The sequence below is a fragment of the Eulemur rufifrons genome, chromosome 18, assembly GCF_041146395.1.
Source record: "Eulemur rufifrons isolate Redbay chromosome 18, OSU_ERuf_1, whole genome shotgun sequence".
NCBI classification, from domain to species: domain Eukaryota; kingdom Metazoa; phylum Chordata; class Mammalia; order Primates; family Lemuridae; genus Eulemur; species Eulemur rufifrons.
Genome location: NC_091000.1, coordinates 68,254,093 through 68,267,937, shown reverse-complemented (window position 1 = coordinate 68,267,937; position 13,845 = coordinate 68,254,093). Strand labels below are relative to the sequence as shown.

At 49.7% G+C, this 13,845-nt stretch overlaps 1 protein-coding gene across 9 annotated transcripts; it reads right to left on the bottom strand.

Annotated features, from left to right (window-relative positions):
• Positions 1-6,623: 6,623 nt before the first annotated feature.
• On the bottom strand, positions 6,624-9,987 carry LOC138399138 (tubulin beta-2B chain). 9 transcript variants are annotated; one of them, XM_069493683.1, is made up of 5 exons: positions 9,818-9,874; positions 8,908-9,016; positions 8,534-8,644; positions 7,580-8,188; positions 7,128-7,234 (listed from the first exon to the last, which is right to left on the bottom strand). In XM_069493683.1, exons 1-5 carry the CDS (start codon positions 9,872-9,874, stop codon positions 7,128-7,130), a joined length of 993 nt encoding a protein of 330 aa, XP_069349784.1. The 9 variants fall into 9 exon arrangements, with proteins under 9 accessions (XP_069349776.1, XP_069349784.1, XP_069349778.1 ...); XM_069493677.1 differs by having other exon boundaries at positions 7,128-7,962; positions 8,035-8,188; XM_069493681.1 differs by having other exon boundaries at positions 7,128-7,819; positions 8,066-8,188.
• Between the last annotated feature and the right edge of the window lie 3,858 nt (positions 9,988-13,845).

The window sequence follows — 13,845 nt, the reverse complement described above, 5'->3', positions numbered from 1 at the left end:
AGGAGTGGAGATAAAAATGGAATTTGAAAGTGCTCATAGTAGGGAACCACTAAACAACAGCCAACCTTGAAGCAAAAATGTCAGGACTAGAACTGAAATTGTCTGACTCCTAAGACTGTGCTCTTATTGTAACAAAAATGCAAAGAATGTGCACAATAAAGCATCAGAGTTTACTGATTTCTCCGAAAGGGTGGAACCTTAACATGACTTTAAGAACTGAGAAGCAGCTGAAGGAGGAGTGAAGGAGGATGATTAGGGAGGGACGATGGCATACGCAAGGTGAAGGTGGGAGACAGGAAGTACTGTGTTTGCAGTGGGACAACAGGGTCCACACAGAAGGTAACGAGAACATGTTCAGCGGTGAGGGGGTGTGCCGGGTGGTCAAGTGCCATGTTCAGCGGTGAGGGGGTGTGCCAGGTGGTCAAGTGCCATGTTCAGCGGTGAGGGGGTGTGCCGGGTGGTCAAGTGCCTTGAATTTGGACTTGAGCCTGTGGGCAAGATGGAACCCACGAGGATTTGCTTATCTCTGCACAGCCCCTCTTCACTGGCTGTAATCACTTCTTTCGGTGTTAAATTGCAAAAGTCATTCACTTGGAGTCAGAAAACCTGGGTTTCTTTGCAGGTTCTCCACTTAGAGCCGAATGATTCTGGGACAAGTTACTTAATCTAAGCCTGAGTTCTTTCAGGAAGTTGATTCCCTAATTGATGAAATGACTAATCACTTGGCCCTTTCTTGTCCACCTCACAGGAGGACACGTGATCCAGGCTAGTCAATCGCTGCCTCCCGCCCCCACCCTGCCTTTCTTTTTTTTTTTTTTTTTTAAGAAAGAGGGTTTTGCTCTATCACCCAGGCGGGTATGATCACAGCTTACTGTCCCCTTGAACTCCTGGGCTCAAGCGATGATCCTCCAGCCTCTGCCACCTGATTGGCTGGGACTGCGGGTGTGTGCCACCGCACCTGGCTGTGGGTCCTTCTTTTCTCAGGTTCTCCAGCACTAGGGTGGTATGAGCCTCAAGTTGCCACCATGTGGGGAGATCTTGCCAAAATATAAAGACAAAACAGGAGAATGCAAAGTCAAGAGGGTAATAATGAATAAGTTCTGATGACATGATTAGAGGCTCCAGAGGTAACTATGATGGAACCTGAACCACCTGCCCCTGGGCTTTTCAATTATATGAGCCAATGATTTCCTACCCTTACCCCTTTTGTAAGCAAGTTTTGGACTGATTTCAGACACAACCAAAGGCACCCAAACTATACAGCATTCCTGTGAGGATTAAATGAGGTAAACATGTAAGAAACAGCACATGTTCAATAAATACTGGCTATTAATAAATACTTTTTTATTACTATGTAGCCTAATCCTACTTAATCCTCTATATAAGCAGATATTAAGAACTCTGTTTTATTGAGGGATTTAGAGAGGTGAAGTAACTTGTTAAAGGGTCCCAAAGTTGACAGAGGTCACTGTTGAGATCTCTCCCCACCCAACACTGTAGACTATAGTAACGTGTGTAGCTATAGATACACAGTAGATACTCAGTAAATGTGGATTCCCTTCCTTTTCCTGCAAACCAAGATCCTAAGACCATGTCTATGTACCTAGAGATTTACACAAAAGCAGAGTTGTAAGGTTGCTTCTCTAGACGCTGCTCACTTAGATATAATTTGCTTTTCAGAGCTGCGTCTTTTAATGATCTGACCTGCTGAAGGCTCCTCCTTGCAGCTGACCTCCCAGATTCTCAGCCACCTCTGGATGTGGACGTCTAACATATTCCCTGGCCCTGGCCTGCCCTCCAGCCCTTTGACTTGTATTAGTCCCTGTCATCTACCAATTTCTTCCTGGCCACGTCCTCTGAGTGACCATGCCAATCCCATTGGGATTCATGCCCCGTGTGCACCCTGGGACCCTCTCTTCTCACTCAATTCACCATAGTAGTCTTGGTGTTTTCAATGACCAGGCAAGCAACTCACAGAGAACATTCGTGAAAAAAAAATCCCACTGCCTTAGCCAACAAATGTTCATGATCAGTATAATCTGGTGTGAATGTTTCATTGTATATCATTGAAAGGAATTTCCCTAGAAGTCATGGATATGTGCTGTCATCAATCAATGAAAAGTTAGAAAGGCCTGAAGGTAAGGAGAGAAAACGTTTTGACCCAGAAATTTGGACCAAGAAAACTTCTTTCACTTAGTCCTCAGCTCTGTTTTAGCAAATGAGGGCTCTTTCTTAGCATGAAACACTTTGCAAATTTATGTTTACAGAGAGCACTGGAAGAGGAACTAAGAGACCAGGTTAATGTCACTTCTTAGCCACTCTCTAATTATGGAAGAAACTGCTGGTTACTTACCCAGTGCCCCTTCTCTAACGGAACTTATAAATTGTTGAGGGGATAATGTGCCCAGCTCAAAGACTACTTTGTTCAGCTCTCCTGTGGAAGAGTGTGGCCAAGGAAGTGCAGGCCCAAGTCAGTGGGAGGATCCTGGCACAGATCACCGGAGGTGGCTGACTCAGCTGGGAGGTGCCTTTTTGCCCTCCCCGTTTCCCATCCTTCTTGCCTGCAACCAGGTACCATGGCCAGAGCTGCTGCAGTGGCCACCCTGCGGCCTGAGAACTTGAGGTGGCAGCCACTGGCAGTAATCAGAAGAGCAGAACGAAAAGAGTGTGGGGCAGTGAGGATATTGTGGAGCTACACTGCCTGGGCTGTGTGTCTCTAGACATTTTCTTGGTTAAGTGAAAGGAAAAAAATAACCCATCATCATTGTTACTAGCAGCTAAACATCAGCCCTAACTGATACAGTGAGCTAGGAACATTGCTCACTTGGGGCCTTTGTTTCCTTATTTATAAACTGATGAGGTCATATTAGAAAATCTCTAAAGTTCCCTCCATTTCTAAAACTCTGTGATGCTAAGTCTTTTTATGAATGCACAGTACAAAATGCCTAAGGCTTGCCTGATCTCTATTCCATCTTGGCCTTACAGGCAAACCTGAAAGTGTGTGTGCATCCTTAGGTGGAAGCCAAAATGATTATGAACACAGGGTTGCTGCATGAACCAGCAATTCCACTCCTAGGTCTATACCTGGGAGAAATTAAAACACAAACACACACACACACACACACACACACACTCACAAACACATGAATGTTCATAGAAGCATTATTCTTAATAGCCCCAAAGTGGAAACAACCCAAATGTCCATCAACAGATGAATGGATAAACAAAATGGGGTCTATCCATACAATGCCATTTTTCCACCATTAAGAGAATGAGGTACTGACATATGCTACAACATGGATGACCCTTGAAAACATTCTATTAAGTTAAAAAAAAAAGCCAGACAGAAAAGACTACAAATGGTATGATTCCATTTACAGGAAATGTCCAGAATTAGTGATTTCCAGGGTTCCCAGGGGTTGGGGTGGCAGGGAAGATGTGGGAGAGGGAAATGGGGAGTGACTGCCAATGGGTATGGAGTTTTATTTTGGGGTGATGAAAACGTTCTGGAATTACATAGTGGTGATGGTTGCACAACTCTGTGTACGTACTAAAACCCACTGACCTATATATAGTCTTTCAAGTGGCGAATTTTACGGTATGTGAATTATAGCTCAATTAAAAGAAAAAATGACTATGAAGCATTTGGACTGGAATAGACTGCACCAAAATAAGCTTCTCTGGGTACATATCAGAAAGCACACCTTCAGAGAAGCACGAGGAGTGGGGAGGCAGGGAGGCAGGGAGGCTGGGAGGCTGGGAGGTGGAGAAACAATGGTATGAGTGAGTCTTTTCAAGTGAATGGCTCGACTTTGGGGCACATTTAGAAAAGCATGACCTCACGATAGGACATCTCTTCCATACAAAAAGAAATCAGCCTCACAGGAGTTGTCAAACAGCTTTGTCTAGCGTATAAGTCACATTTTAACTAAAATGGGTGTGTACAAGGTGGCACTCCAGAGTTTTCTCTAACTTCCTACTCTTTTTCACAGTAACTACCCCCTCGTAGAATGTTCCTCTTGCACCACATTTGCATTCGAGCATTGTGTAGGTGTTTTAGAACCGGGAAGTTCGGCAGCACCTGTCCAACAGGGACCCCGTTATAGACAAAAGGTTTGGCACTGTATCTGTGCCCAACCCATCCGGGAAAGTTGAGCGGGACCAAGGCACACTGCCGGGTTTTGCCTTGATGCCAGGAAACTCGTCTTCCCCTTCTTCATAATCCTCATGTGGCTTTGTAGATAACAGAACCTAAGTGATGCAGCTGTAGAGAAAAAAGCACTAGGTTCTGAGACCCGACCTGCACAGAAAGCATTCTGGGATCTTAGATAAAATCTCTGTGGAGTGGGTGAAGAGAAACAATTTTTTAAAAAGTTTCCAATCCTGTTTCTTTACTTACACAATAAAGATGGAAAATGGTAAGATCTTTTAACATTACTTCTAGTTCAAATCGCTACTAACACACTTTTAGTGATAAAATGGGGAATCTAACAGTCTTACATCATCCCTGGGACTGATGAAGAGGCACAGGCCAATTTAGAGCACCCTGGGGTTTTAGTTCCTCTCAGACCTCAAGGAGACTCCAACTCCCCCTCCCTAACCCTAACCGCTGAATCCTGCATCTTACCCAGTGGGTCTTATAATTTGGGTACTGTGCCTGTTCAGAAGTGAATATCCTTCTTAGGGCACATCAGGGAGGGAGAGAACATTTCTTCTGGGAAGCTTTGAAAACAGACACACCTCCCACCACCACCACCATCACCACCAACCTCACTACCATCACCACCACCACCGTCACCACCACCAAATAACATCACTGAATGGTAACATAAAAAATGAAACTAATGGTTCCAAAATAGTTTCTTAATCTAAGGCCTTACTCTGAGTATTTTCCTCATTTTGAACTGTTTTTTCTAAGTATACATTTAAAGTCGATATTATGCCCCAAGAGCATGTGCTTGGCTGGTCAGTTTGGCACCCACTGTTCTAATCATGCCAAAATACGCTTCAGCAGTGCAGACATGAGTGTGCTGACAGGCTAGCAGGCTGGCCTGCTGGTGCCTGCCTGTCCCCTTCTCACCAGGTAGAAGAGAAGCAGGACACTTCCAGTATGCCAATGAGCGCTTGGATACAATCCCACCATTCTCCAAAGGTACTTACTGATCCCATGAATGACAGGTTGTAGGGAAAGCACAGCCAAGGAGAGATCCAGGGGGCCTTGGCAGCTGCCTCAAGTGTTCGGGGCATTTAAAGCCAATGTCACCCTTCAATTAGGCTGTTGGAAGCTTTACACCAGCTCAGCAGGAATCACACCTGCCAGTTTGCTGTTAAATATAGAAAATTGGAGCTAAAGCCACTGGCTTCTGACCCATTTGACCCTACCCATCAAGGTTTTGTGATATACAATACCTATAAAGTAAACTGCTGCTCTTTTCCATTTATGGAAGCCATGTGGTAGAATTAACTTATTTTCACAGTATTTAGAATGATACTGCTCATGGTTTTCTTTGAAACTATTTTCAAATATTATTTCAGCCCTTCTAATAATGGAAATCCTTTACCTACACTCTTTTCTTTTTCTTTTTTTAACATTTAAGTAAGAGTAGAACTAAGCAGAATGAAAGGGTCATTTTCTTTTTTAATCTTGAATTTGTCTAAAAATTAGAAAAATCTTAAACAGTTTTCCTGATTTTTTTCTTCCTATATGGATATTTAAATAAGTTTTATACATTTATGATTTATACTCTACTTCTCTTCCCAAAATGAGAAACTGATTGGCCCAGATTAAAGCAGAGTATCAGCACCATTTTGATAAAGTATAATTTATACTTCCATAGAAGTATCTATGAAAATCAATCATATTGAAGTCCCATAGCTTCTTTAGTGGTTAAGCCTAGAGTCAGACATGGGCTCAAATCCCAAATCCCAGCTGTGCATGACAAGAATGCAACAAACTGTGTAAACACATTTGGTAGAAGAAAACGTTACTTGAAAATGAGCCTATTAGCTATTTTTAAATCTGTGGCAATTCCTAAATACTAGTGATTTCATGAACTTAAACAGGCATACACCTCTTGACAGAAAATTCCATCTACAGAAATTTACAGAACAGCTATCCCCTAGTACGCAATGATGAATGCACAGAATTACTCATTGTGGCACTACGCTGTAAGAAAAAAAGTATAAACAACCCAAATGTCCATTGGTAGGGAATCAGCTGACTAAAACATGGCACAACTACATAATGGATGTCATGTATCCATTTAAAGAGAAGCTCTCTGTATCTTCAAAATGCTGTTTAGTGAAAAAAGGAGGCCATAGAACAGTGTGTTAGTATCACACCATGTGAGTGAAGAAAGAAAAAAGGGAAATCATTTACATAGATTTGAAAATATATGAAATATTTCTGCAAGGATATAAGAAAGATAACTGTGATATGAATGGTTTCCCTTCAGGGAGGAAACTGTATCAAGGAACACAGCAGAAAGGGATACTAACTTTCCACTCTCAGAATTCTGCACTACCAATATGTAGTAACTATTCAAAAAAATTTTTTTGTGAAGGAAATACATAGTAAGAGTCCTACATGAAAACACAATGTGCTTTCAAGCAGGCAGACTTTAAACTAATAAAACATTTACTTAAAGGCATTTTAAAACTTGGACTGATCTCCCATCTTAAATTGGATATGTCTTTAGTTGGCTCAATTTTACCATACCGAAAGGGTAAAATCATTTCAGCTTTTACTTATCCTTTCTCTTTTTAAAGGAAAAATTTAATATAATGTATTCATAAAGTTAATTTAAATTGATAATAGTGAACTCAAGAAAGAGAAAAAGGAAAAGAAAGAAAAGAGGACAGACACCATTCAGACACAAACGTTTATGTGATTTTAGCCATTACAACAGTAGCTCAGAAATATCTCAAATGTTACATTGATGTCATCAATATTACAAAAAGAGGGAAAAAAAAGTGACAGGCAACAGTGAAGAGCACCAGAGAACCAGCGCACACACCTACAGTAGACCATGCTGCTTTCGCTCAACTGCCCAGATATTTTCACGGGTAAGCCCCCCACCCCCTCACTTTCCTCCGTAGCTTTCCCTAAGCTGCTCCACCCTGTGAATTTACGCCTCGTCCTCGCCCTCCTCCTCCTCGAACTCCCCCTGTTCGTCGGCCGTGGCGTCCTGGTACTGCTGGTACTCGGACACCAGGTCGTTCATGTTGCTCTCGGCCTCGGTGAACTCCATCTCGTCCATGCCCTCGCCCGTGTACCAGTGCAGGAAGGCCTTGCGCCGGAACATGGCCGTGAACTGCTCCGAGATGCGCTTGAACAGCTCCTGGATGGCCGTGCTGTTGCCGATGAAGGTGGCCGACATCTTCAGGCCGCGGGGCGGGATGTCGCACACGGCCGTCTTCACGTTGTTGGGGATCCACTCCACGAAGTAGCTGCTGTTCTTGTTCTGCACGTTGAGCATCTGCTCGTCCACCTCCTTCATGGACATGCGGCCGCGGAAGATGGCAGCCACCGTCAGGTAGCGGCCGTGGCGCGGGTCGCAGGCGGCCATCATGTTCTTGGAGTCGAACATCTGCTGGGTGAGCTCGGGCACCGTGAGGGCGCGGTACTGCTGGCTGCCCCGGCTGGTCAGCGGCGCGAAGCCCGGCATGAAGAAGTGCAGGCGCGGGAAGGGCACCATGTTCACGGCCAGCTTGCGCAGGTCTGCGTTCAGCTGGCCCGGGAAGCGCAGGCAGGTGGTGACCCCGCTCATGGTGGCCGACACCAGGTGGTTGAGGTCGCCGTACGTGGGGGTGGTCAGCTTCAGGGTGCGGAAGCAGATGTCATACAGGGCCTCGTTGTCAATGCAGTAGGTTTCATCTGTGTTTTCCACCAGCTGGTGCACGGACAGGGTGGCGTTGTAGGGCTCGACCACCGTGTCCGACACCTTGGGCGAGGGCATGACGCTGAAGGTGTTCATGATGCGGTCTGGGTACTCCTCGCGGATCTTGCTGATGAGCAGGGTGCCCATCCCGGACCCCGTGCCGCCCCCCAGCGAGTGGGTCAGCTGGAAGCCCTGGAGACAGTCGCAGCTCTCCGACTCCTTCCTCACCACGTCCAGGACCGAGTCTACCAGCTCAGCTCCCTCTGTGTAGTGGCCCTTTGCCCAGTTATTGCCGGCTCCACTCTGGCCTGCCAGAGGGAAAGAGAATTCTTAAGTCACTGGTGATTGTATTAAATTCCTTACCTCAAACCCCTTAATATAGATCAATGAGTCAGTGCTCAGATAAGATTATTTTAGGTTGTTGCCAAAATGGCCAGACGCTAAAATATTTGGTCATGGATGTAATTATAAATAAGAACGGCTAGGACACCTGGCTATTAGAAGTTGAAAGGCAAACATATCTTTAGCCTTTATTAAGGCTCGCTGGCACACAACTGGATGTTCTGCTTTCCCTAGTGCAGTCCCACTTCTCCACCCTGAGCTGCCCAGTGTAAAAGAAGCCACTCAAGCTGTCAGCCATGCCAGGCACTCACCAAACACAAAATTGTCTGGCCTGAAGATCTGGCCGAATGGTCCAGACCTGACTGAGTCCATCGTGCCCGGCTCCAGATCCACCAGGATGGCCCGAGGTACGTATTTGTTACCTGCAGGGAACAAGAGCTGACTTAGACTGGAGGCAGAGAGCTCTGCAGAGACCGGCTTCCTTCCTGCAGGCACTGATGTTGCCCCAAACAAAGGAGGACCCACCACCAGGTCCTCAAAGGGCTCTGTTGGCACAGGGGAGCCCACTGAAATACCGCATTCCACAGTCCACTCTCCCCTGGGGCCGCACCCCCGGGTCAGTCCCAGGGGAAAGGGGGGGGGCAATAAAAGACTGAAAGGGGTGGGGCGGGGTAAAGGCAATTACCAGTGGCTTCATTGTAGTATACATTGATTCTCTCCAGCTGCAAATCACTATCTCCATGGTAACTGCCAGTGGGGTCGATCCCATGCTCATCACTGATGACCTCCCAAAACTGAGACACAGAAAGGCTGCATTTAGTCACGCACGACCCCCCAAGAAACGCCTCGCATCACAAAGAAAATCCGCGACTCAGTTCGGACAACCCAACATTTCAGGAGTTTTAAAGGGCGGCATGCTCGGGCATGGCCGCAGGGCTTGTATTTTGCAGGGTCAGAAAGTTGAAACCGGGCGTTTCCCGGGCGAACAGCTGCTCTCGGCGGGAGGCAGGGGTCGTGCGGGGGGTGATGGGGGAGACGCCAGCCACAGCCCGGCGGCAGCGGAGCCCTGCACACCAGGTCACGGCCCCGGGCGGCGGCGGGAGGCGAGGGCGCAGGGACTTCAGCCCGCGGGGGAGGGTGGCCGGGCACGCTAGGGCGCTTAAAGGACCGTGGTTTTAAAGTCAAAGCACGTCCCGCGACCGCGAGACAATTGCTCTCCTCCCCATCCCCCACAGACCGACTCGGGTTCAAACGAGTAAAATCAATTCTCATGTCTCGACTCCTCGAGCTTACTGGCGCGCGAAGCTGCGCAGACACACCCTCGTCTTCGCCAGGCACCCTGCCCAGGTGGCGAGCAGGGAGGGAGGCCGAGGGGTGGTGGCCCGGACTCCAAACGAGGTATAGCAAAAATGAAAGAGCGGTCTCCCCACCCCGCACTGAAAGTCGCCTCCGAGCCCACGCCCCACTAGGCTGCACAAAGCGGCCGGGAAGGTCTGCATTCGGGAGCCCCGGGACCACACCCACGCCCCAGGACCGCTAGGGGCGCTCGGCCCAGGCTCCTGTCCGCGTTCTGCCCACGCCCGGCGCTCGCCCACCTTGGCGCCGATCTGGTTGCCGCACTGGCCCGCCTGGATGTGCACGATCTCACGCATGGTGCCTCGTTAGCTTCTCCCCGGTTTGGTGGCGTCTGGCGGGTCTGTCCGTCCTCCCCTCACACACCCACTGCGGGGTCACCAGGAAGGCGCTGCGGGACCGACCGGCTGAGAGCGGCGGCCGGGCGGGTTCGGCCTTTTATGTGGGGAGGGTGGGGCGGCCGGCGCAGGCCGCGCCCCCAGCCCGAGCCCCCCCAGTCCCCTTCGCGCTGGCGCTCTCCAGGCCGGGCTGACGTAATGCTTAGAGCCCCAGGGACCGGGCAGGGGGCTGGACCACCGGCCCGCAGCCAATCAGCGCGGGCGTGCGGACCCAGAGAGGGGTAGGGGGAGAAGGGAGGGGGCGTGCGCATTGTCTAGAGCTGGCGTGGGGGAGGGACGAGGCAGGGGCTGACTGGGTACGGGGAAATGGGGGAGGGTGTGCACGGCGAGGGCGGTGAAGCGGGGGCTACCAGCGCGGCAGGCCTAGGACCGGGGAGAGCTGGCACTGCAGGAAGAGGTGGGAGGACCGGGGCAGGTGGAGCAGCCTTCAGGTGCTCTGGGTGCCGGCAGGTGGGAGGGTTGAGATGGCGCAGTCTGCTCTGCCAGCTTGGATTGCGGCTCCTACTCGGCCACCTGCCAGAGTTGCCCAAGCCGACCGCCCCTCGTGAGACCACTGCCTCTTTCCACAACTCTGGAGGCCAACGGCTGCCCAGGCGCCGACGCCCCGTCACACAGAGCCTTGGAAGAGGACAGGTGGTCGCGGAAGTCGTGTGTGATCGCGATCCGGAACACCTGCCGCCCAAGAGCACCGGGATGCCCTGCGCCCGGCCTCCAGCTTCGGCCTGTTCTCTCCTTTGTCTCAGTCTAGGACCGCTTGCTCCCTCTCCGTGCGGCCGCATATCCAAGGGTGGAGCGACCTCTGAGTCCCCATCTGGCCCTGCCCGACCCTCTCCTAGAGTCCACAGCGCCCCGGCTGGTACAAGGACCCCTCCATACTGAGGGGTGACTTTGCGGAACAAAAGTCACTCGCGGGACGGAGTGGGTGTGGCTGGCCGCGCAGCGTGGACGGTACGGGGGGCAGAAAGAAGGTGGGGTACAGGGGGCGGGGCTGTCGGCGGAACAAAGGGCTCCCAAAAGCTTGGGATTTGTTCCGCAACTGTGTATTTAAAACCACCCGCCAGGCGCTCCGTCTCTCAGGGCTCGATTCATCTATTGTCAAGTCGGAGGGTGGGTTCCCCGCCCGCCCCGCAGCGGACATTCTCATATTCCTTCGCGGAGGCCACGAGATCCCAGCCTTCCCGGTGCGGGTTGGGGGTGGGGGACACGCCTAAAAGCTGCGGCACCGCGCGTGAGACCACCAAGACCCGTGCGCGTTCATACGAGCGCGTGCGCGCACTTGGAGCCCCAACCCGCTTCGAATCCGCAGTCTCTAGGTATTCGCGGGAGGAGCCGATCTCTTTGTTACTTTTCGTGTGTGTGTGTGTGTGTGTGTGTGTGTGTTTGAGAGAGAGACAGACAGACGAGAGAGAGAGAGAGAGGCGCTAAACCTGCGTGTGTGTGAGGGAGGGAGGGGAAGGGGTGGCAGAAACGTTCACTGCACAACCTGTTCCCTGCAATTCGATAGTTGGAGCAGCTGCCCCCATCCGGGACTGGTGGTTTGCGAGGTGAAGTGACCCCTTTCATCCTCTGGCGAGAGGGGCCGAATGACCCGGGTTCCCGCGGCAGAGGACCGCCTGCAGCTGCTGGTTGAGACCTTCCCAGAACTATCAGCAAGCTGTCATCGCCTCCCTTTCCCGCTGCGGGGTGGGAGGGGAGTTTCAACTCAATTGCAGTGTACAAAGAAAAGTAACAAGAACAAAAGCCCAGCCGCCCACACACAGCCAGGGCGCCCAGACTGGAGCTCGCCGGCCAGAGTTTCCCAGGCGCGGCTGCAGGTGCCCGGGTTAGGGTGGGGTCGAACGACAGGCCAAGCAGCGGAGGGTCTGTCCACATGCCCCACCCGCGGGGTGGGCCTGACCCCGGAGTTTCTAATCCAGATACTACAGATTCGGAAACGCCGAGGGCGAATAATTCTCAAGGTCACCCTGCAAATTAAAGACAGGACTGGGACTGGCATCCCGTCTTCCGGGCGCCCCAGCCCTCGGGGAAGGTGACCGCGGCCCAGCGAAAGGGCTGTGGCAAGTGTTAGCCTCGAGGTGGCAGCTTCGGTGGGATCGAGCAGCGCCGGAAGGAATTGAGCGAGGGCGACACCCGTGCTACGAGTGTAGACGCACTCTGAGCGATCAGCGTCTTGCTGCAAGTGCCAAGAAGCAACCCCGACGCGCGGCGCTCCCGGGGCTCAGCTCCTCGTTGGGAAATGCGAGCCTGCCACCTGCCTCCCTCACCTAACGGTTTCCTTACTCAGCTTCTGTTTCAGAGCCAGATCTCCGCGGAGTGCCGGGGTGAAAACACGTGCTCAAGACCATATGAAAGAACCCTTTCCTCTCGAGTTTCTTTTAGAGGAGGAGGTGTGGGATATGATGAGGCTGGAAATTATCCTTCTAAAAGCCCGACACCCTTGAGGACCCAGCACTTTTGGCCCAAGATCTTCCTTCCTTTCATGCGTTTTGTTCGAATTGGCCTCCTCTCTCCCGCCCCTTCTGAGTAGGCATTCTTGTTAACCGTTCTGCACCCCACCCCGACCGCAATTGGAATTACGATGCTGCACGTTTTTATTTTCACAAGCAGTTGATTTTGTGTTGAAATGTTGATGACAGCCATGCTTTTCAGTTTATCTGATAACCCTTTAAAAAAATCCTATCCCATGTTGCTCCCAAGAAGAGGCTGGTACCCGACTTTCAAAGAAAAAAAATCGTTTTCAGTTGGGTCCCAGAATTTCTTTTCTTCTGTTTATTATACACAGCTCCTCTCAATCTAGGTCATTGTATATCAGACATGAGGATTTCAGGACAACATATTTCACGAACTCTTGCATACTGTTGGCTTTTAATGATGTACTAACATTTAAAAATTTTCCCTTCCAGGCCGGGCGTGGTGGCTCACGCCAGTAATCCTAGCACTCTGGGAGGCCGAGGTGGGCGGATCGTTTGAGCTCAGGAGTTCGAGACCAGCCTGAGCAAGAGCGAGACCCCATCTCTACTAAAAATAGAAAGAAATTATATGGACAGCTAAAAATATATATAGAAACAATTAGCCGGGCATGGTGGTGCATGCCTGTAGTCCCAGCTACTCGGGAGGCTGAGACAGGAGGATCCCTTGAGCTCAGGAGTTTGAGGTTGCTGTGAGCTAGGCTGACGCCATGGCACTCACTCTAGCCTGGGCAACAGAGTGAGACTCTGTCTCAAAAAAAAAAAAAAAAAAAAAAAATTTCCCTTCCAGAGATAAGATGTAGAAATATCGCTAGGTAAAATAAAATGCTACATGTGTTTTTTGCATAACTGATTGTGGGGCAGAGGTAAGCAAGATATCCCTTAAACTATTAAGATTATATTTGCTCTTACAATGCTCAAATTATTTTCACTGGCAAATCCTTATGTGATTTTGCAAGTATCTATTACACACGGAGAGTCATTGTTTTAAGTAATTGAAGAGGTCTGATAGGGGACTTTACATAGATGAACTGGCAGTAAATTCTAAAAGCATTCTTTTATTCATGTAAAATATATTTTAACACACGTATTGAAATTACTAGACATTTAGCTTTAAGGTTTTCCCCCCCTGCTAGCCTGCATTCACCACTTACAACCCACCCCGCAGCCTCCATAGCCTGACAACCGACTCTGCAACCGAGATGCACGCGGTTTCCTGGGCAACCTACACTTGGCCAATGAATGAAGGGGAATGAAAGAAAGCCTGCAAATACATCATTATTTCCTTTTCTCCCCCCCCCCCCTTCTCAATGCTCTCCAGTTAAAAATATTGGAAGGCTACCAATTCTAACATTTATGTAAAGGAGCCAAATGCCCAGAGAATTGGGGCTAGGAAGGGGTCGC